Genomic DNA, 24,286 nt, shown 5'->3' on the forward strand with positions numbered 1-24,286 from the left:
GCTCCCTCTACACTGTCCCCCATCAAACACTCCCAGGACAGGTACAGCACGGGGTTAGATACAGAGTAAAGCTCCCTCTACACTGTCCCCCATCAAACACTCCCAGGACAGGTACAGCACGGGGTTAGATACAGAGTAAAGCTCCCTCTACACTGTCTCCCATCAAACACTCCCAGGACAGGTACAGCACGGGGTTAGATACAGAGTAAAGCTCCCTCTACACTGTCCCCCATCAAACACTCCCAGGACAGGTACAGCACGGGGTTAGATACAGAGTAAAGCTCCCTCTACACTGTCCCCATCAAACACTCCCAGGACAGGTACAGCACGGGGTTAGATACAGAGTAAAGCTCCCTCTACACTGTCCCCCATCAAACACTCCCAGGACAGGTACAGCACGGGGTTAGATACAGAGTAAAGCTCCCTCTACACTGTCCCCCATCAAACACTCCCAGGACAGGTACAGCACGGGGTTAGATACAGAGTAAAGCTCCCTCTACACTGTCCCCCATCAAACACTCCCAGGACAGGTACAGCACGGGGTTAGATACAGAGTAAAGCTCCCTCTACACTGTCCCCCATCAAACACTCCCAGGACACGTACAGCACGGGGTTAGATACAGAGTAAAGCTCCCTCTACACTGTCCCCCATCAAACACTCCCAGGACAGGTACAGCACGGGGTTAGATACAGAGTAAAGCTCCCTCTACACTGTCCCCCATCAAACACTCCCAGGACAGGTACAGCACGGGGTTAGATACAGAGTAAAGCTCCCTCTACACTGTCCCCCATCAAACACTCCCAGGACAGGTACAGCACGGGGTTAGATACAGAGTAAAGCTCCCTCTACACTGTCCCCCATCAAACACTCCCAGGACAGGTACAGCACGGGGTTAGATACAGAGTAAAGCTCCCTCTACACTGTCCCCCATCAAACACTCCCAGGACAGGTACAGCACGGGGTTAGATACAGAGTAAAGCTCCCTCTACACTGTCCCCCATCAAACACTCCCAGGACAGGTACAGCACGGGGTTAGATACAGAGTAAAGCTCCCTCTACACTGTCCCCCATCAAACACTCCCAGGACAGGTACAGCACGGGGTTAGATACAGAGTAAAGCTCCCTCTACACAGTCCCCCATCAAACACTCCCAGGACAGGTACAGCACGGGGTTAGATACAGAGTAAAGCTCCCTCTACACTGTCCCCCATCAAACACTCCCAGGACAGGTACAGCACGGGGTTAGATACAGGGTAAAGCTCCCTCTACACTGTCCCCCATCAAACACTCCCAGGACAGGTACAGCACGGGGTTAGATACAGAGTAAAGCTCCCTCTACACTGTCCCCCATCAAACACTCCCAGGACAGGTACAGTTAGATACAGAGGACTCTACACCGACCTGTGATGGAGTTAGTCGATCCTGTGGGGCTGGGACTGCCCGAGGCCGGACCCCGAGAGGCCTCGGTTGCAACTCCGAGTCCCAGGCTTTGCCTGAGGGCCGAGAGCAGGGCCCAGAGTTTGGCCTCCGCTCTCCTGCGGCCTTCCTCCGCCCGGGCCAGCCCCTCCTGCAGTCCCTGGGCCCTTCCCTCGGCGCTGCTGAGCTGCAGGCCCAGCGACGCCCGCGAGGCCGCTTCCGTTTCCAGGAGGCTGGCGAGGCGTTTGCCCGTCTGGCGCTGTGAGCCCTCCGCGGCCCGGGTCTCCTCCAACTCGGAGGAGACGGCCTCGACCCTGGCCCGCCATTCCCGCTCCACCTCCAGCAGCTTCCTCTGGATGTCCGAAACCTAGAAGGGGAGGGTGAAAAGAGAGAGTCGGTCCGGGAGATCCTTGTGGGACGCGAGCAGATGGAGCGGGGGGGAAAGGGGACAATGTCTCACCTGCTTCTGCGCCTCCTTGCACTCAGCTTCAGTCTCCTGCACCCTCTGTCTCAGACGGAGGGTCTCCTCGCGGACATCCTGGTCACGACTTACAGCGGCGCCCCGCAGGGTGCGGAGCTCCTCCGAGTCGCGCGCGCGTTGTTCCTGGGCGCACTTCAGCTGTCGGGAGCGGGGAAAGGAAGGGAGGGTGCGTCAGGTGAGGTTGGATTCAGGTGGCCCTCTTCACCCCTTTTTCCTCCCACGTAACCCTCCTCAAGCCTTTTCCTCCCACCACACCCTCACAGTGCGGTGCTCACTCAGCACCGACCCTCCCACAGTGTGGCGCTCCCTCAGCACTGACCCTCCCACAGTGTGGCGCTCCCTCAGCACTGACCCTCCCACAGTGCGGCGCTCCCTCAGCACTGACCCTCCCACAGTGCGGCGCTCCCTCAGCACTGACCCTCCCACAGTGCGGCGCTCCCTCAGCACCGACCCTCCCACAGTGCGGCGCTCCCTCAGCACTGACCCTCCCACAGTGCGGCGCTCCCTCAACACTGACCCTCCCACAGTGCGGCGCTCCCTCAGCACTGACCCTCCCACAGTGCGGCGCTCCCTCAGCACTGACCCTCCCACAGTGCGGCGCTCCCTCAGCACTGACCCTCCCACAGTGCGGCGCTCCCTCAGCACTGACCCTCCCACAGTGCGGCGCTCCCTCAGCACCGACCCTCCCACAGTGCGGCGCTCCCTCAGCACTGACCCTCCCACAGTGCGGCGCTCCCTCAACACTGACCCTCCCACAGTGCGGCGCTCCCTCAGCACTGACCCTCCCACAGTGCGGCGCTCCCTCAGCACTGACCCTCCCACAGTGCGGCACTCCCTCAGCACTGACCCTCCCACGGTGCGGCGCTCCCTCAGCACTGACCCTCCCACAGTGCGGCGCTCCCTCAGCACTGACCCTCCCACAGTGCGGCACTCCCTCAGCACTGACCCTCCCACAGTGCGGCGCTCCCTCAGCACCGACCCTCCCACAGTGCGGCGCTCCCTCAGCACCGACCCTCCCACAGTGCGGCGCTCCCTCAGCACCGACCCTCCCACAGTGCGGCACTCCCTCAGCACTGACCCTCCCGCAGTGCGGCGCTCCCTCAGCACCGACCCTCCCACAGTGCGGCACTCCCTCAGCACTGACCCTCCCGCAGTGCGGCGCTCCCTCAGCACCGACCCTCCCACAGTGCGGCGCTCCCTCAGCACTGACCCCCCCACAGTGCGGCGCTCCCTCAGCACCGACCCTCCCACAGTGCGGCGCTCCCTCAGCACTGACCCTCTCACAGTGCGGCACTCCCTCAGCACTGACCCTCCCGCAGTGCGGCGCTCCCTCAGCACCGACCCTCCCACAGTGCGGCACTCCCTCAGCACTGACCCTCCCGCAGTGCGGCGCTCCCTCAGCACCGACCCTCCCACAGTGCGGCGCTCCCTCAGCACTGACCCCCCCACAGTGCGGCGCTCCCTCAGCACCGACCCTCCCACAGTGCGGCGCTCCCTCAGCACTGACCCCCCCACAGTGCGGCGCTCCCTCAGCACTGACCCCCCCACAGTGCGGCGCTCCCTCAGCACTGACCCTCCCACAGTGCGGCGCTCCCTCAGCACTGACCCTCCCACAGTGCGACACTCCCTCAGCACTGACCCTCCCACAGTGCGGCGCTCTCTCAGCACTGACCCTCCCACAGTGCGGCGCTCCCTCAGCACTGACCCTCCCACAGTGCGGCGCTCCCTCAGCACTGACCCTCCCACAGTGCGGCGCTCCCTCAGCACTGACCCTCCCACAGTGCGGCGCTCCCTCAGCACTGACCCTCCCACAGTGCGGCGCTCCCTCAGCACTGAGCCTCCCACAGTGCGGCGCTCCCTCAGCACTGACCCTCCCACAGTGCGGCGCTCCCTCAGCACTGACCCTCCCACAGTGCGGCGCTCCCTCAGCACTGACCCGCCCACAGTGCGGCGCTCCCTCAGCACTGACCCTCCCACAGTGCGGCGCTCCCTCAGCACTGACCCTCCCACAGTGCGGCGCTCCCTCAGCACTGACCCTCCCACAGTGCGGCGCTCCCTCAGCACTGACCCGCCCACAGTGCGGCGCTCCCTCAGCACTGACCCTCCCACAGTGCGGCGCTCCCTCAGCACTGACCCTCCCACAGTGCGGCGCTCCCTCAGCACTGACCCTCCCACAGTGCGGCGCTCCCTCAGCACCGATCCTCCCACAGTGCGGCGCTCCCTCAGCACTGACCCTCCCACAGTGCGGCGCTCCCTCAGCACTGACCCTCCCACAGTGCGGCGCTCCCTCAGCACTGACCCTCCCACAGTGCGGCGCTCCCTCAGCACTGACCCACCCACAGTGCGGCGCTCCCTCAGCACCGACCCTCCCACAGTGCGGCGCTCCCTCAGCACCGACCCTCCCACAGTGCGGCGCTCCCTCAGCACCGACCCTCCCACAGTGCGGCGCTCCCTCAGCACTGACCCTCCCACAGTGCGGCGCTCCCTCAGCACTGACCCTCCCACAGTGCGGCGCTCCCTCAGCACTGACCATGGAGGAAGCGGCAAACCCCTCCCACCTGCCGGTGCAGGTCCTGAATTTCACGACGACCCTCCAGCCTTGATTTCTCCACCTCCAGGAGATTTTTCCTCAACTCAGCGACTTCAACCTGGATGGAGGCCCGAGTCTCCTCGAGGACGCCAATCTTCGAATCCTTCTCCTCGACGGCGAGCTTGAGGCTGCGGAAAGAGGCAAAGGGTTAGCTCCTGTGATACAGATGCCCCAACAGTGCGGCGCTCCCTCAGCACTGACCCTCCCACAGTGCGGCGCTCCCTCAGCACCGACCCTCCCACAGTGCGGCGTTCCCTCAGCACTGACCCTCCCACAGTGCGGCGCTCCCTCAGCACCGACCCTCCCACAGTGCGGTGCTCCCTCAGCACTGACCCTCCCACAGTGCGGCGCTCCCTCAGCACCGACCCTCCCACAGTGCGGCGCTCCCTCAGCACCGACCCTCCCACAGTGCGGCGCTCCCTCAGCACTGACCCTCCCACAGTGCGGCACTCCCTCAGCACTGACCCTCCCACAGTGCGGCGCTCCCTCAGCACTGACCCTCCCACAGTGCGGCGCTCCCTCAGCACCGACCCTCCCACAGTGCGGCGCTCCCTCAGCACTGACCCTCCCACAGTGCGGCGCTCCCTCAGCACCGACCCTCCCACAGTGCGGCACTCCCTCAGCACTGACCCTCCCACAGTGCGGCGCTCCCTCAGCACCGACCCTCCCACAGTGCGGCGCTCCCTCAGCACTGACCCTCCCACAGTGCGGCGCTCCCTCAGCACTGACCCTCCCACAGTGCGGCGCTCCCTCAGCACTGACCCTCCCACAGTGCGGCGCTCCCTCAGCACTGACCCTCCCACAGTGCGGCACTCCCTCAGCACTGACCCTCCCACAGTGCGGCGCTCCCTCAGCACTGACCCTCCCACAGTGCGGCACTCCCTCAGCACGGACCCTCCCACAGTGCGGCGCTCCCTCAGCACTGACCCTCCCTCAGCACTGACCCTCCCACAGTGTGGCGCTCCCTCAGCACTGACCCTCCCACAGTGCGGCGCTCCCTCAGCACTGACCCTCCCTCAGCACTGACCCTCCCACAGTGCGGCGCTCCCTCAGCACTGACCCTCCCACAGTGCGGCGCTCCCTCAGCACCGACCCTCCCACAGTGCGGCGCTCCCTCAGCACTGACCCTCCCACAGTGCGGCGCTCCCTCAGCACCGACCCTCCCACAGTGCGGCGCTCCCTCAGCACTGACCCTCCCACAGTGCGGCGCTCCCTCAGCACCGACCATCCCACAGCGAGGCGCTCCCTCAGCACTGACCCTCCCACAGCGGGGCGCTCCCTCAGCACTGACCCTCCCACAGCGGGGCGCTCCCTCAGCACTGACCCTCCCACAGTGCGGCGCTCCCTCAGCACTGACCCTCCCACAGCGGGGCGCTCCCTCAGCACGGACCCTCCCACAGTGCGGCGCTCCCTCAGCACTGACCCTCCCACAGTGCGGCGCTCCCTCAGCACTGACCCTCCCACAGTGCGGCGCTCCCTCAGCACTGACCCTCCCTCAGCACTGACCCTCCCACAGTGCGGCGCTCCCTCAGCACTGACCCTCCCACAGTGCGGCGCTCCCTCAGCACCGACCCTCCCACAGTGCGGCGCTCCCTCAGCACTGACCCTCCCACAGTGCGGCGCTCCCTCAGCACCGACCCTCCCACAGTGCGGCGCTCCCTCAGCACTGACCCTCCCACAGTGCGGCGCTCCCTCAGCACCGACCATCCCACAGCGAGGCGCTCCCTCAGCACTGACCCTCCCACAGCGGGGCGCTCCCTCAGCACTGACCCTCCCACAGCGGGGCGCTCCCTCAGCACTGACCCTCCCACAGTGCGGCGCTCCCTCAGCACTGACCCTCCCACAGCGGGGCGCTCCCTCAGCACGGACCCTCCCACAGTGCGGCGCTCCCTCAGCACTGACCCTCCCACAGTGCGGCGCTCCCTCAGCACTGACCCTCCCACAGTGCGGCGCTCCCTCAGCACTGACCCTCCCACAGTGCGGCGCTCCCTCAGCACTGACCCTCCCACAGTGCGGCGCTCCCTCAGCACCGACCCTCCCACAGTGCGGCGCTCCCTCAGCACCGACCCTCCCACAGTGCGGCGCTCCCTCAGCACCGACCCTCCCACAGTGCGGCGCTCCCTCGGCACCGACCCTCCCACAGTGCGGCGCTCCCTCAGCACTGACCCTCCCACAGTGCGGCGCTCCCTCAGCACCGACCCTCCCACAGTGCGGCGCTCCCTCAGCACCGACCCTCCCACAGTGTGGCGCTCCCTCAGCACTGACCCTCCCACAGTGCGGCGCTCCCTCAGCACCGACCCTCCCACAGTGCGGCGCTCCCTCAGCACCGACCCTCCCACAGCGGGGCGCGCGGTTCGGCGATGACGGGTCTGTACCTGATTTTCTCAGCCTCCAGTCGACGCAGGGCCTGTTGGACCTCCTCGTGCTGCCGGTCTGCCATCTCTCTGGCCGCCCGCTGCTCGGACTCCGCTTTCCTGCTGTCCGCTGCCTCCCTCTCTGCCTCGCGCCTTGCCTCCTCCAGCCCCTGGCGATCCCTCTGGTCCTCGACCAGTTCCTGCCTCAGTCCATCCTGGGCTTCCTGCATGGCTGTCCGCTGGGCTCGAACCTCTTCCAACTGTTGGCCCATCGAAAGCTCCAGTCAGTGGGGGAAGCGCTTAGACCGTAATACATAGGAGCAGAATGAGGCCACTCGGCCCATCGAGTCTGCTCCGCCATTCAACCATGGCTGATATTTTCCTCATCCCCATTCTCCTGCCTTTTCCCCCTGACCCCCTTATTAATCAAGAACCTATCTATCTCTGTCTTAAAGACACTCAATGACCCGGCCTCCTCTGCGGCAAAGAGTTCCACACATTCCCCACTCTCTGGCTGAAGAAATTCCTCCTCATCTCTGCTTTAAAGGATCGTCCCTTTAGCCTGAGGTTGTGCCCCCTGGTTCTAGTTTTTCCTCAGTAAGAAGTTTAACAACACCAGGTTAAAGTCCAACAGGTTTATTTGGTAGCAAAAGCCACACAAGCTTTCGGAGCTGCAAGCCCCTTCTTCAGGTGAGTGGGAATTCTGTTCACAAACAGAGCTTATAAAGACACAGACTCAATTTACATGAATAATGGTTGGAATACTTACAACTAATCAAGTCTTTAAGAGACAAAACAATGGGAGCGGAGAGAGCATCAAGACAGGCTAGAAAGATGTGTATTGTCTCCAGACAGGACAGCCAGTGAGACTCTGCAGGTCCAGGCAACTGTGGGGGTTACAAATAGTGCGACATGAACCCAATATCCCGGTTGAGGCCGTCCGCGTGTGTGCGGAACTTGGCTATCAGTTTCTGCGCAGCGACTCTGCGCTGTCGTGTGTCGCGAAGGCCGCCTTGGAGAACGCTTACCCGAATATCAGAGGCCGAATGCCCGTGACCGCTGAAGTGCTCCCCAACAGGAAGAGAACAGTCTTGCCTGGTGATTGTCGAGCGGTGTTCATTCATCCGTTGTCGCAGCGTCTGCATGGTCTCCCCAATGTACCATGCCTCGGGACATCCTTTCCTGCAGCGTATCAGGTAGACAACGTTGGCCGAGTTGCAAGTGTATGTACCGTGTTCATGTCACACTATTTGTAACCCCCACAGTTGCCTGGACCTGCAGAGTTTTCACTGGCTGTCTTGTCTGGAGACAATACACATCTTTTCAGCCTGTCTTGATGCTCTCTCCACTCACGTTGTTTTGTTTCTTAAAGACTGGATTAGTTGTAAGTATTCGCATTCCAACCATTATTCATGTAAATTGAGTCTGTGTCTTTATAAGCTCTGTTTGTGAACAGAATTCCCACTCACCTGAAGAAGGGGCTTAGAGCCTCGAAAGCTTGTGTGGCTTTTGCTACCAAATAAACCTGTTGGACTTTAACCTGGTGTTGTTAAACTTCTTACTGTGTTTACCCCAGTCCAACACCGGCATCTCCACATCATGTCTAGTTTTTCCCACTCGTGGAAACATCCTCTCCACGTCCACTCTATCCTCGCAGTATCCTTTAAGCTTCAATAAGATAAATGTGAGGTGATTCATTTTGGTAGGACTAATTTAAATGTGGATTACAGGGTCAAAGGTAGGGTTCTGAAGACTGTGGAGGAACAGAGAGATCTTGGGGTCCATATCCACAGATCTCTGAAGGTTGCCACTCAAGTGGATAGAGCTGTGAAGAAGGCCTATAGTGTGTTAGCTTTTATTCACAGGGGGTTGGAGTTTAAGAGCCGTGGGGTTATGCTGCAACTGTACAGGACCTTGGTGAGACCACATTTGGAATAGTGTGTGCAGTTCTGGTCACCTCACTATAAGAAGGATGTGGAAGCGCTGGAAAGAGTGCAGAGGAGATTTACCAGGATGCTGCCTGGTTTGGAGGGTAGGTCTTATGAGGAAAGGTTGAGGGAGCTCGGGCTGTTCTCTCTGGAGCGGAGGAGGCTGAGGGGAGACTTAATAGAGGTTTATAAAATGATGAAGGGGATAGATAGAGTGAACGTTCAAAGACTATTTCCTCGGGTGGTTGGAGCTATTACAAGGGGGCATAACTATAGGGTTCGTGGTGGGAGATATAGGAAGGATATCAGAGGTAGGTTCTTCACGCAGAGAGTGGTTGGGGTGTGGAATGGACTGCCTGCAGTGATAGTGGAGTCAGACGCTTTAGGAACATTTAAGCGGTTATTGGATAGGCACATGGAGCACACCAGGATGATAGGGAGTGGGATAGCTTGATCTTGGTTTCAGATAAAGCTCGGCACAACATCGTGGGCCGAAGGGCCTGTTCTGTGCTGTACTGTTCTATGATCCCTCCCCCTCATCCTTCTAAACCCCAATGAGTACAGACCCAGAGTCCTCAACCCGTTCCTCATCCGACAAGCTCTTCATTCCAGGGATCATTCTTGTGAACCTCCTCTGGACCCTTTCCAAGGCCCAGCACATCCTTCCTTAGATACGGGGCCCAAAACTGCTCCAAATGGGGTCTGACCAGAACCTTATACAGCCTCAGAAGTACATCCCTGCTCTTGTATTCTAGCTCTCTCGACATGAAGGCTAACATTGCGTTTGCCTTCCTACCTGCCGATTGAACCTGCACGTTAACCTTAAGAGAATCTTGAACAAGGACTCCCAAGTCCCTTTGTGTTTCTGATTTCCAAAGCATTTCCCCATTTGGAAAATAGTCTATACCTCCATTCCTCCTTCCAAAGTGCATAACCTCACACTTTTCCACATTGTATTCCATCTGCCACTTCTGTGCCCACTCTCCCAACCTGTCCAAGTCCTTCTGCAGCCCCCCCCCTGCTTCCCCAATACTACCCTGTCCCTCTACGTATCTTTGTATCATCTTCCTCCCCTTGCCGAATAGCCAGACACGGACAGGTCTCCACGCCGAGAGTCTCTGGCAGCCCTCAGCCCTCTTGGGCAACCTCCCTCCCCTCCGACTCGCTCAACCTCCAGACCATTGCCTATTCGGAAGGAAGGTTTTTGACAAAGTGACCCACGTGAGACTTTCCTCTCCAACGCCGGAGGGGGAATCCGGCGGATCCCAGAGAGGGCTGGCGGGTGTTCCTGGGGTCGGGGGTGGACGTGGGGGTGGATGGTGTTGGGGGGGGGTGGGTTCCCTGGAGGAACATTCCATTCTTCAGGAGGGGTGGTGCGGGTGGACCCTGGCACTGTGGTATGGTCCACTTTGGAACAGGGTTGTAGTGGGGTGGAAGCTTTTGGTGGAACAGCCCATTTAATGGCATTGCAGGGGGGGGACGGTGTCCTTGTGGAATGGTCCACTCTACAAGTGGTGTGGAGGGGATGCAGATGTCTGAACATGGAATGGTCCATTACATAGATGGGGGGGAAACTCGACATGGAATAGTCTGTTATATAAATGGGGGAGATCTGGACATGGAAGGGTCCATTTAATGGATTGGGGGGTGCAAATCCCTGGGACAGAACAGTCTATTATCTGGTTGGGGGATTTGGCAAAGGGGGGGGTGTTCGCCTTGTGGAGTAGTCCATTGCATAGGTGTAGGGGGGGGGTATGCCAGTGGGGCGGCCCATTTGCTAGTTGGCGGGGTGAGGGTGGTTCAAATAGTGGAACAGTCAATTATGTTGAGAAGTGGGGGGGTTCAACTGGTGGGGCAGACCATTTGCCAGATTGTGGCGGGGTGAGGGAGGGTTAGCGATGGACAGGGATCAGTCCATGACACCGATGGGGGGAGGGGCGGTGCGACTCTGGACAAGGAATTGTTCATTATTTAGATGGGGGAGCTCTGAACATGGTCCATTAGATAGGTGGGGGGATGGCCTGGGCATGGAATGGTCCATTATAGAGATGGGGGAGGGGGGGGAAGATCTGGCCATGGAAGGATCCGTTGCATAGAAGGGGGAGATCTCTGGACGTGGAATGGTCCATTACACAGATGAGAGGGGGATGCAGATGTCTGGACATGGAAGGATCCATTATAGAGATGGGGGGATTTCTGAACATGGAATGGTCTATTATATAAATGGGGAAAGCACTGGACATGGAAGAGTCCATTTAATGGATTGGGGGGGTGGACATCCTTGGCCATGGAATGGTCCATTATACAGATTGGAGGGGGGGATCTCTGTATGTGGAATGTCCCACTATATTGATGGGGGGAAAGTATTGGACATGGAGTGGTCCATTATATTGATGGGGGAGCTCTGGACATGAAATAGTCCATTATACAGATGGGCTGGGGGAAATCACTGGGTGGTGGAACGATCCATTATATTGATTGTGGGAATCTCTGGATATGGAATGGCCCATTATACAGATGGGGGGAATCTTTGCATGTGGAATGGTCCATTATACTGATTGGGGAAAAGCATTGGACATGGAACGGTCCATTATACAGATGGCGGGGGTGGAAAATCTCTGGGTGTGGCAAGATCCATTATATTGATGGGGGGAGACCATTGAACATGGAATTGTCCATTATACAGATGAGAAGGGGGGGTTCTCTGTATGTGGATTGGTCCATTATACAGATTGGTGGGAGCGGGGGGATCTCTGGACATGGAATGGTTCATTATAAAGATGGAAGGGGGGGGTTCATAGACGTGGATGGTTCCATTATCCGGAGGTGGGGGTGGGACAGTTCATGATATTGAGAGATGGCGGGGGGGGTGCGGGGGGAAGTGACTTATGGAAGAGTCCATAATAAAGTACCAGAGGGGGAGGAGGACGAGCCCCGTGCCCCGGGTCTTGCGAGGGGGTCCCAGCCTCCGCCCCTCCCTCCATCCACCCTCCGCGGCCGAAGGCGCATCTCACCTCCCTCTGCGCGGCCTCGCGTTCAGCCTCTCGCCTCTGGCTCTGCTCCTTGGCGCCGGTCACCAGCTTCTCGCGTTCTGCCACAACCTCCTCCAACTGCGAGCGTGTCTCCTTCAATTCGGAGGCGAGGTCCGTGAGGGCGGACTGGGAGGAGAGGGGAGGAAGAGAGACAGAGTCACGGCACAGCTCCGGTCTCCCTATCCCCTCGGTTAGACCCACACTCGGAGCACCGTGCACAGTTCCGGTCTCCCTATCCCCTCGGTTAGACCACACTCGGAGCACCGTGCACAGTTCCCGTCTCCCTATCCCCTCGGTTAGACCACACTCGGAGCACCGTGCACAGTTCCGGTCTCCCTATCCCCTCGGTTAGACCACACTCGGAGCCCCGTGCACAGTCCCGGTCTCCCTATCCCCTCGGTTAGACCCACACTCGGAGCACCGTGCACAGTTCCGGTCTCCCTATCCCCTCGGGTAGACCACACTCGGAGCACCGTGCACAGTTCCCGTCTCCCTATCCCCTCAGTTAGACCACACTCGGAGCACCGTGCACAGTTCCCGTCTCCCTATCCCCTCGGTTAGACCACACTCGGAGCACTGTGCACAGTTCCTATCTCCCTATCCCCTCGGTTAGACCACACTCGGAGCACCGTGCACAGTTCCAGTCTCCCTATCCCCTCGGTTAGACCACACTCGGAGCACCGTGCACAGTTCCCGTCTCCCTATCCCCTCGGTTAGACCACACTCGGAGCACCGTGCACAGTTCCCGTCTCCCTATCCCCTCGGTTAGACCACACTCGGAGCACCGTGCACAGTTCCGGTCTCCCTATCCCCTCGGTTAGACCACACTCGGAGCACCGTGCACAGTTCCGATCTCCCTATCCCCTCGGTTAGACCACACTCGGAGCACCGTGCACAGTTCCCGTCTCCCTATCCCCTCGCTCCCGGGTGTTAGTCAGTAGCGGATATGACCAGTTTGTACCTGTTGCTGTTCCTTTACCCTCGCGAATTCCGTTTTCTGACTCTCGAAGTCTTCCTGTGCCGTACTGAGGTCACGCCTTGCGTCATTTACCTTCTGAATCAGTGCAGCCATCTCCTCTCCCAACTCCGAACGGATCTGTATCGAAAAATATAAACCAGAATCACTCCCACTGTACACAATCCCAATCCCCTTCCCGTTCACTCCCACTCTACACAATCCCAATCCCCTTCCCGTTCACTCCCACTGTACACAATCCCAATCCCCTTCCCGTTCACTCCCACTCTACACAATCCCAATCCCCTTCCCGTTCACTCCCACTCTACACAATCCCAATCCCCTTCCCGTTCACTCCCACTGTACACAATCCCAATCCCCTTCCCGTTCACTCCCACTCTACACAATCCCAATCCCCTTCCCGTTCACTCCCACTCTACACAATCCCAATCCCCTTCCCGTTCACTCCCACTCTACACAATCCCAATCCCCTTCCCGTTCACTCCCACTGTACGCAATCCCAATCCCAAACCCCTTCCCGTTCACTCCCACTCTACACAATCCCAATCCCAATCCCCTTCCCGTTCACTCCCACTGTACACAATCCCAAACCCCTTCCCGTTCACTCCCACTGTACACAATCCCAATCCCCTTCCCGTTCACTCCCACTTTACACAATCCCAATCCCAAACCTCTTCCTGTTCACTCCCACTCTACACAATCCCAATCCCAAATCCCTTCCCGTTCGCTCCCGCTCTACACCATCCCAATCCCCTTCCCTCCCACTCCACACAATCCCAATCCCAAACCCCTTCCCGTTCACTCCCACTCCACACAATCCCAATCCCAAACCCCTTCCCGTTCACTCCCACTCCACACAATCCCAATCCCAATCCCTTCCCGTTCACTCCCGCTCTGCACCATCCCAATGGACTCAAACCCCCCCCTCCTCCTCCCACCTTCTCCTTGCCGGATGCGGCCTCCAGTATCAAGCGGTCTCTCTCCTCCTGCAGTGCAGTGATGGTCTCCTTCATCTCCTCCCGTTCACGTTCCTGACGCCCTCCCGACTCCTCCAACTCCTGTCGCAACTGCGCCAAGGCACCTGCTTGCTGTTCCGCCATCTTAAGTTGCAAAGCCCTCTGGGAACAAAAGAGGGAAGCGGGGGGGAAGAGGGGAGAGTGTTGAGAGAGAGACAGAACCCTCACCCTGAGGGACATACACGCGCACAAAAACGGAGGCATGTCCACGACGCCTCTCATTCAGAAAGCCCCACCAACGCCTCTACTTTCTCAGAAGACTAAGGAAATCCGGCATGTCCGCGACGACTCTCACCAACTTTTACAGATGCCCCATAGAAAGCATTCTTTCTGGTTGTATCACAGCTTGGTCTGGGGCTCCTGCTCTGCCCAAGACCACAAGGAACGACAAAAGGTCGTGAATGTAGCCCAGTCCCATCACGCAAACCAGCCTCCCATCCATTGACTCTGTCTACACTTCCCGCTGCCTCGGGGGGAAAAGCAGCCGGCATAATTAAGGACCCCCCCCACGCACCCCGGACATTCTCTCTTCCACCTTCTTCCTTCGGGAAAAAGATACAAAAGTCTGAGGTCACGTACCGACCGACTCAAGAACAGCTTCTTCCCTGCTGCCGTCAGACTTCTAGAATCATAGAATCCCTACAGTGCAGAAGGAGGCCATTCGGCCCATCGAGTCTGCACCGACCACAATCCCACCCAGGCCCTACCCCCATAACCCCAAACATTTACCCTAGCTAGTCCCCCTGGCACTAAGGGGCGATTTATCACGTCCCAATGCACCCTAACCCCAGCGCGTCTTTCGGACTGTGGGGGGAAACCGGAGCACCCGGAGGAAACCCACGCAGACACGGGGAGAATGTGCAGACTCCGCACAGACAGTGACCCGAGCTGGGAATCGAACCCGGGTCCCTGGAGCTGTGAGGCAGCAGCGCTAACCCACTGTGCTACCGTGAATGGACCTACCTCGCATTAAGTTGATCTTTCTCTACACCCCGAGCTGTGACTGTGACACTACATTCTGCACCCTCTCCTTTCCTTCTCTATGAACGGTATGCTTTGTCTGTATAGCGCGCAAGAAACAATACTTTTCACTGTATCCCAGTGACAATAATAAATCAAATATTAATTTGATCTTTCTCTGCACCCGAGCTGTGACGATAACTCTACATTCTGACGATGTGGACAGACGCTTGTGTTTCGTACCTTCTCCTGTTGAAGGCGCTCTAGTTCCTGTGTATGTCCCTCCCGAACAGTGCTCAAAGCCCGTTCCAATTCCCGCTCTGATTGGCTCAACGTCCGCCGTAGGGAATCGACCTCCAACTCACTGCCTGCCTTCACCTCGGACAACTCATCTCGCAGGCGATTAATCTCCCCTGGGATAGAGACAGAGAGAGAGAGAGAGAGACAGAGAGAGAGAGAGAGAGACAGAGAGAGAGAGACAGAGAGACAGAGACAGAGAGAGAGAGACAGAGAGAGAGAGAGACAGAGAGAGAGAGAGACAGAGAGAGAGAGAGACAGAGAGAGACACAGAGAGAGAGACAGAGAGAGAGACAGAGAGAGAGAGACAGAGAGAGAGAGAGAGAGACAGAGAGAGACACACACAGAGACAGAGAGAGACAGAGACAGAGAGAGAGAGACAGAGAGAGAGATTCAATGCAACGTTTTCCAGACCACACTCGGAGCACCAGGCACAGTTCCAGTCTCCCTATCCCCTCGGTTAGACCCACACTCGGAGCACCGTGCACAGTTCCGGTCTCCCTATCCCCTCGGTTAGACCCACACTCGGAGCACCGTGCACAGTTCCCGTCTCCGTATCCCCTCGGTTAGACCCACACTCTGAGCACCGTGCACAGTTCCCGTCTCCGTATCCCCTCGGTTACACCACACTCGGAGCACCGTGCACAGTTCCGGTCTCCCTATCCCTCGGTTAGACCCACACGCGGAGCACCGTGCACAGTTCCGGTCTCCCTATTCTCTCGGTTACACCACACTCGGAGCACCGTGCACAGTTCCGGTCTCCCTATCCCCTCGGTTACACCACACTCGGAGCACCGTGCACAGTTCCGGTCTCCCTATCCCTCGGTTAGACCACACTCAGAGCACCGTGCACAGTTCCAGTCTCCCTATCCCCTCGGTTAGACCACACTCGGAGCACCGTGCACAGTTCCGGTCTCCCTATCCCTCGGTTAGACCCACACGCGGAGCACCGTGCACAGTTCCCGTCTCCCTATCCCCTCAGTTAGACCACACTCGGAGCACCGTGCACAGTTCCTGTCTCCCTATCCCCTCGGTTAGACCACACTCGGAGCACCGTGCACAGTTCCCGTCTCCCTATCCCCTCGGTTAGACCACACTCGGAGCACCGTGCACAGTTCCCGTCTCCCTATCCCCTCAGTTAGACCACACTCGGAGCACCGTGCACAGTTCCGGTCTCCCTATCCCCTCGGTTAGACCACACTCGGAGCACCGTGCACAGTTCCCATCTCCCTATCCCCTCGGTTAGACCACACTCGGAGCACCGTGCACAGTTCCTGTCTCCCTATCCCCTCGGTTAGACCACACTCGGAGCACCGTGCACAGTTCCTGTCTCCCTATCCCCTCGGATAGACCACACTCGGAGCACTGTGCACAGTTCCGGTCTCCCTATCCCCTCGGTTAGACCACACTCGGAGCACCGTGCACATTTCCGGTCTCCCTATCCCCTCGGTTAGACCACACTCGGAGCACCGTGCACAGTTCCCGTCTCCCTATCCCCTCAGTTACACCACACTCGGAGCACTGTGCACAGTTCCCGTCTCCCTATCCCCTCGGTTAGGCCACACTCGGAGCACCGTGCACAGTTCCCGTCTCCCTATCCCCTCGGTTCGACCACACTCGGAGCACCGTGCACAGTTCCCGTCTCCCTATCCCCTCGGTTAGACCACACTCGGAGCACCGTGCACAGTTCCGGTCTCCCTATCCCCTCGGTTAGACCACACACGGAGCACCGTGCACAGTTCCTGTCTCCCTATCCCCTCGGTTAGACCACACTCGGAGCACCGTACACAGTTCCCGTCTCCCTATCCCCTCGGTTAGACCCACACTCGGAGCACCGTGCACAGTTCCGGTCTCCCTATCCCCTCGGCTAGACCACACTCGGAGCACCGTGCACAGTTCCGGTCTCCCTATCCCCTCGGTTAGACCACACTCGGAGCACCGTGCACAGTTCCGGTCTCACTATCCCCTCGGTTAGACCACACTCGGAGCACCGTGCACAGTTCCTGTCTCCCTATCCCCTCGGTTAGACCACACTCGGAGCACCGTGCACAGTTCCCGTCTCCCTATCCCCTCGGTTAGACCACACTCGGAGCACCGTGCACAGTTCCTGTCTCCCTATCCCCTCGGTTAGACCACACTCGGAGCACCGTGCACAGTTCCCGTCTCCCTATCCCCTCGGTTAGACCCACACTCGGAGCACCGTGCACAGTTCCGGTCTCCCTACCCCCTCGGTTAGACCACACTCGGAGCACCGTGCACAGTTCCGGTCTCCCTATCCCCTCGGTTAGACCCACACTCGGAGCACCGTGCACAGTTCCAGTCTCCCTGTCCCCTCGGTTAGACCCACACTCGGAGCACCGTGCACAGTTCCGGTCTCCCTATCCCCTCGGTTAGACCACACTCGGAGCACCGTGCACAGTTCCGGTCTCCCTATCCCCTCGGTTAGACCACACTCGGAGCACCGTGCACAGTTCCGGTCTCCCTATCCCCTCAGTTAGACCGCACTCGGAGCACCGTGCACAGTTCCGGTCTCCCTATCCCCTCGGTTAGACCACACTCGGAGCACCGCGCACAGTTCCGGTCTCCCTATCCCCTCGGTTAGACCGCACTCGGAGCACCGTGCACAGTTCCGGTCTCCCTATCCCCTCGGTTAGACCACACTCGGAGCACCGTGCACAGTTCCCGTCTCCCTATCCCCTCGGTTAGACCACACTCGGAGCACCGTGCACAGTTCCCGTCTCCCTATCCCCTCGGTTAGACCCACACTCGGAGCACCGTGCACAGTTCCCGTCTCCCTATCCCCTCAGTTAGACCACACTCGGAGCACCGTGCACAGTTCCCGTCTCCCTATCCCCTCGGTTAGACCACACTCGGAGCACCGTGCACAGTTCCCGTCTCCCTATCCACTCGGTTAGACCCACACTCGGAGCACCGTGCACAGTTCCCGACTCCCTATCCTCTCGGTTAGACCCACACTCGGAGCACCGTGCACAGTTCCCCGTCTCCCTATCCCCTCGGTTAGACCCACACTCGGAGCACCGTGCACAGTTCCAGTCTCCCTATCCCCTCGGTTAGACCCACACTCGGAGCACCGTGCACAGTTCCCGTCTCCCTATCCCCTCGGTTAGACCACACTCGGAGCACCGTGCACAGTTCCCGTCTCCCTATCCCCTCGGTTAGACCACACTCGGAGCACCGTGTACAGTTCCGATCTCCCTATCCCCTCGGTTAGACCACACTCGGAGCACCGTGCACAGTTCCGATCTCCCTATCCCCTCGGTTAGACCACACTCGGAGCACCGTGCACAGTTCCCGGTCTCCCTATCCCCTCGGTTAGACCACACTCGGAGCACCGTGCACAGTTCCCGGTCTCCCTATCCCCTCGGTTAGACCACACTCGGAGCACCGTGCACAGTTCCCGGTCTCCCTATCCCCTCGGTTAGACCACACTCGGATCACCGTGCACAGTTCCGGTCTCCCTATCCCCTCGGTTAGACCACACTCGGAGCACCGTGCACAGTTCCGGTCTCCCTATCCCCTCGGTTAGACCACACTCGGAGCACCGTGCACAGTTCCAGTCTCCCTATCCCCTCGGTTAGACCACACTCGGAGCACCGTGCACAGTTCCGGTCTCCCTATCCCCTCGGTTAGACCACACTCGGAGCACCGTGCACAGTTCCGGTCTCCCTATCCCCTCGGTTAGACCACACTCGGAGCACCGTGCACAGTTCCAGTCTCGCTCTCCTCTCGGTTACACCACACTCGGAGCACCGTGCACAGTTCCCGTCTCCCTATCCTCTCGGTTAGACCACACTCGGAGCACCGTGCACAGTTCCAGTCTCCCTATCCCCTCGGTTAGACCACACTCGGAGCACCGTGCACAGTTCCGGTCTCCCTATCCCCTCGGTTAGACCCACACTCGGAGCACCGTGCACAGTTCCAGTCTCCCTATCCCCTCGGTTAGACCCACACTCGGAGCACCGTGCACAGTTCCGGTCTCCCTCTCCCCTCGGTTAGACCCACACTCGGAGCACCGTGCGCAGTTCCCGTCTCCCTATCCCCTCGGTTAGACCCACACTCGGAGCACCGTGCACAGTTCCGGTCTCCCTACCCCCTCGGTTAGACCACACTCGGAGCACCGTGCACAGTTCCAGTCTCCCTATCCCCTCGGTTAGACCCACACTCGGAGCACCGTGCACAGTTCCCGTCTCCCTATCCCCTCGGTTAGACCACACTCGGAGCACCGTGCACAGTTCCCGTCTCCCTATCCCCTCGGTTAGACCACACTCGGAGCACCGTGCACAGTTCCGATCTCCCTATCCCCTCGGTTAGACCACACTCGGAGCACCGTGCACAGTTCCGGTCTCCCTATCCCCTCGGTTAGACCACACTCGGAGCACCGTGCACAGTTCCGGTCTCCCTATCCCCTCGGTTAGACCACACTCGGAGCACCGTGCACAGTTCCAGTCTCCCTATCCCCTCGGTTAGACCCACACTCGGAGCACCGTGCACAGTTCCAGTCTCCCTATCCCCTCGGTTAGACCCACACTCGGAGCACCGTGCACAGTTCCGGTCTCCCTATCCCCTCGGTTAGACCACACTCAGAGCACCGTGCACAGTTCCGGTCTCCCTATCCCCTCGGTTAGACCACACTCGGAGCACCGTGCACAGTTCCCGTCTCCCTATCCCCTCGGTTAGACCACACTCGGAGCACCGTGCACAGTTCCCGGTCTCCCTATCCCCTCGGTTAGACCACACTCGGAGCACCGTGCACAGTTCCGGTCTCCCTATCCCCTCGGTTAGACCACACTCGGAGCACCGTGCACAGTTCCGGTCTCCCTATCCCCTCGGTTAGACCACACTCGGAGCACCGTGCACAGTTCCGGTCTCCCTATCCCCTCAGTTAGACCACACTCGGAGCACCGTGCACAGTTCCGGTCTCCCTATCCCCTCGGTTAGACTACACTCGGAGCACCGTGCACAGTTCCCGTCTCCCTATCCCCTCAGTTAGACCACACTCGGAGCACAGTGCACAGTTCCCGTCTCCCTATCCCCTCGGTTAGACCACACTCGGAGCACCGTGCACAGTTCTGGTCTCCCTATCCTCTCGGTTAGACCACACTCAGAACACCGTGCACAGTTCCCGTCTCCCTATCCCCTCGGTTAGACCACACTCGGAGCACCGTGCACAGTTACCATCTCCCTATCCCCTCGGTTCGACCACACTCGGAGCACCGTGCACAGTTCCGGTCTCCCTATCCCCTCGGTTAGACCACACTCGGAGCACCGTGCACAGTTCCGGTCTCCCTATCCCCTCAGTTAGACCGCACTCGGAGCACCGTGCACAGTTCCGGTCTCCCTATCCCCTCGGTTAGACCACACTCGGAGCACCGTGCACAGTTCCCGGTCTCCCTATCCCCTCGGTTAGACCCACACTCGGAGCACCGTGCACAGTTCCAGTCTCCCTATCCCCTCGGTTAGACCACACTCGGAGCACCGTGCACAGTTCCCGTCTCCCTATCCCCTCGGTTAGACCACACTGGGAGTGCTGTACCCCCTGATAAACCCAGGAAGATGCGTCCTCTCACCTTGGAAGGATTTCTTGACTGCCTGGTGGGATTGGATCTCCGCTTGAAGTTGCTGGAGGCTGGAGGCCAGCTCGGAAAGTCTCTTGTTGCTTTCAAAGAGGTTGCCCTCCAAGGTCTCGTTGGTTACCCTGGGGTGAGGGGTCAGGGGGAGATGGAGGGAGAAAGCAGGGGGTAAAGAAGGGGTTATAAACATAAGAACATAAGAACTAGGAGCAGGAGTAGGCCATCTGGCCCCTCGAGCCTGCTCCACCATTCAATAAGATCATGGCTGATCTTTTCGTGGAATCAGCTCCACCCGCTCACCATAACCCTTAATTCCTTCACTGTTCAAAAATCTATCTATCCTTGCCTTAAAAACATTCAACGAGGTTTGGGAATGGAGGGATACAAAAGAGTGGTCTAGTTTGGACCAGGGAGCGGCGCGGGCTAATTGTTCCTTGTTTCTCGTTTCAAGGCTTCATTCTATGATCATCTTGCTGGTGCCAGTACAGAGCGAGACTGCGGATAGTTGGGAACCTGTCTCGGGGGCAGGGAATTCAGATGGTGTTCGTGGAAGTGGAAATGACTAGGGTTGGGAAGCATTTTCCGATCGGGGCCAGTGTGATCTCCTGGACTCGTTTCGATCGCCTCAGGGGGTCGGAGAGGAATTTCCCAGATTTTTTTTTCCCCATATTGGCCCTGGGGTTTTCACTCTGGGTTTTCGCCTCTCCCTGGAGATCACATGGTCTGGAATGGGGGGGGGGGGGGTGGGGGTGAGTTAATAGGTTGTGATGAACAAAGCATCGTAGCTGTGAGGGACAGCTCGGTGGATAGGATATTGGTATGTAGATAGGCTGGAAAATTGGGCGGGGATCCTGGATTCAGGATTCAATCCTGGACCGGGGAGCGGCGCGGGCTTGGAGGGCCGAAGGACCTGTTCCTGTGCTGTATTGTTCTTTGAGGTAGCCTCAACTGGGCAGGGAATCCCACAGATTCACAACCCTTTGTGTGAAGAAGTTCCTCCTCAACTCAGTCCCAAATCTGCTTCCCCTTATTTTGAGGCTATGCCCCCTAGTTCTAGTTTCACCCGCCAACCTCCCTGCTTATCTATTCCCTTCATAATCTTAGATGTTTCTATAAGATCTCCCCTCATTCTTCTGAATTCCAATGAGTATAGCCCCAGTCTACTCAGTCTCTCCTCATAAGCCAACCCTCTCAACTCCGGGATCAACCTAGTGAATCTCCTCTGTACCCCCTCCAGTGCCAGTATATCCTTTCTCAAGTAAGGAGACCAAAACCGTACACAGTACTCCAGGTGTGGCCTCACCAGCACCTTATACAGCTGCAACATAACCTCGCTGTTTTTAAACTCCGTCCCTCTAGCAATGAAGGACAAAATTTCCATTTGCCTTCTTAATTACCTGCTGCACCTACAAACCAACTCCTCGAGATTCCTGCACAAGGACACCCAGGTCCCTCTGCACAGCAGCATGCTGCAATTTTTTACCATTTAAATAATAGTCCGTTTTGCTGTTATTCCGACCAAAATGGATGATCTCACATTTACCAAACACTGTACTCCATCTGCCAGACCCTCGCCCACTCGCTTAGACGATCTATTGGTGGCGTCGCTGGAGACATTCTCCAACAGGAGAGCTTACCTGAGTTCCTTGAGCTCCGCAATGACGCTCTGTCGCTCCCTCTTGGCGCTGCCCAGCTGGACATCGATGGTGGCTTTCTCTCGAGCCAAGGTCCTCATCTCCTCCTCCCTCCGTGTCAGCACCTCCGTCTGAGCCCAAACCCCGTCCTGCGCCTCTCGGAGATGCTCCGTGAGGGAGGCCCGCTCCCTCGAGGCCTGAGGGAAGAGGGGGCGAGGGAGCAACGCGCCAAAAAAAAAATACACCAACCACCTCAACGTACACCAACAAATACAACAACCACCTCAACATACACCAACAAATACAACAACAAACTCAACACACACCAACAAATACAACAACAAACTCAACACACACCAACAAATACAACAACAGCCTCAACATACACCAACAAATACAACAACAAGCTCAACACACACCAACAAATACAACAACAACCTCAACACACACCAACAAATACAACAACAGCCTCAACACACACCAACAAATACAACAACAGCCTCAACACACACCAACAAATACAACAACAAACTCAACACACACCAACAAATACAACAACAACCTCAACACACACCAACAAATACAACAGCCTCAACACACACCAACAAATACAACAACAACCTCAACACACACCAACAAATACAACAACAAACTCAACACACACCAACAAATACAACAACAGCCTCAACACACACCAACAAATACAACAACAGCCTCAACACACACCAACAAATACAACAACAACTTCAACACACACCAACAAATACAACAACAACCTCAACACACACCAACAAATACAACAACAACCTCAACACACACCAACAAATATAACAAGCTCAATGCACACCATTAGATACAACGGTCTCAACACCAACAAATATAACAACAACCTCAACACACACAAAATCCAATAAGCTGAGCACACACCAACAAAACCAACAACAACCTCAATATATACGAACAAATATAACAACCTCAACATACACCAACAAACCCAACAACCTCAAAATACACCAACAAATCCAACAACCACCTCAACGTACACCAAATCCAACAACAACCTCACTGAGAAAAACCAACAAATCCAACAACAACCTCAATACACACCAACAAGTGCAACAACAACCTCAATACACACCAACTAATACAACAACAACCTCAAAATGCACCAACAAACCCAACAACAACCTCAACGTACACCTATAAATTCAACAATCTCAACATTGAAAAACACCATCAAATTCAACAACAACCTCAAATTTGGAAAATGCCAAACGCAACAACAACCCCAACACTGAAAAACACCGAATACAACAACAACCTCAACATTGGAAAACACCAATAATTTCAACAACAACCTCAAAATTGGGAACCACCAAATGCAACAACAATCTCAATACTGAAAACACCAACAAATTCAACAACAACCTCAACATTGAAACACACCAAGTGCAAAAACCACCTCAAAATAGGAAAACCCCAAATGCAACAACAACATCAGCATTGAAAACACCAACAAATGCAACAACAACCTTAACATTGGAAAGACCAACAAACGCAACAACAACCTCAACATATAAAAACACCCACAAATGCAACAACAACCCCAACATTGAAAAGAACCAACAAATCCAACAACAACCTCAACATTGAATAACACCAACAAATGCAACAACAACCTCAACATTGAAAAACACCAACAATTTCAACAACAACCTCGACATTGAAAAACACCAACAATTTCAACAACAACCTCAACATTGAAAAACACCAACAAATTCAATAACCTGAAAATTGAAACAAAATTCAACAACAACCCCAACGTCGAAAAACACCAACAAATGCAACAACAACTCCAACAGGTCAAATGGGATGAAGGAGTACAATATAAAGGGAAAGACTCTTAGTACTGTAGAGGATCAGAAGGACCTTGGGGTCCGGGTCCATGGGACTCTAAAACCGGCCCCGCAGGTGGAGGAGGTGGTTAAGAAGGCGTATGGTGTGCTGGCC

General features: G+C 57.2%; 1 protein-coding gene across 1 annotated transcript in view; it reads right to left on the minus strand.

Annotated features, from left to right (window-relative positions):
• Positions 1–1,402: 1,402 nt before the first annotated feature.
• The window catches only part of LOC144490196 (uncharacterized), a gene marked incomplete at its 3' end in the record, with an annotated part of 37,936 nt that continues 15,052 nt past the window's right edge, over positions 1,403–24,286 (minus strand). The window contains exons 7-16 of the mRNA XM_078207993.1: positions 22,280–22,473; positions 20,640–20,767; positions 14,998–15,167; positions 13,717–13,896; positions 12,764–12,898; positions 11,785–11,928; positions 6,864–7,102; positions 4,457–4,616; positions 1,878–2,036; positions 1,403–1,784 (exon numbers count right to left, since the gene is read on the minus strand). Coding sequence (XP_078064119.1) covers positions 1,403–1,784; positions 1,878–2,036; positions 4,457–4,616; positions 6,864–7,102; positions 11,785–11,928; positions 12,764–12,898; positions 13,717–13,896; positions 14,998–15,167; positions 20,640–20,767; positions 22,280–22,473 — 1,891 coding nt within the window. The remainder of the gene's footprint in view (positions 1,785–1,877; positions 2,037–4,456; positions 4,617–6,863; positions 7,103–11,784; positions 11,929–12,763; positions 12,899–13,716; positions 13,897–14,997; positions 15,168–20,639; positions 20,768–22,279; positions 22,474–24,286) is intronic.

Source organism: Mustelus asterias, unplaced genomic scaffold, assembly GCF_964213995.1.
Source record: "Mustelus asterias unplaced genomic scaffold, sMusAst1.hap1.1 HAP1_SCAFFOLD_2997, whole genome shotgun sequence".
In the NCBI taxonomy this organism is placed as follows: Eukaryota; Metazoa; Chordata; class Chondrichthyes; order Carcharhiniformes; family Triakidae; genus Mustelus; species Mustelus asterias.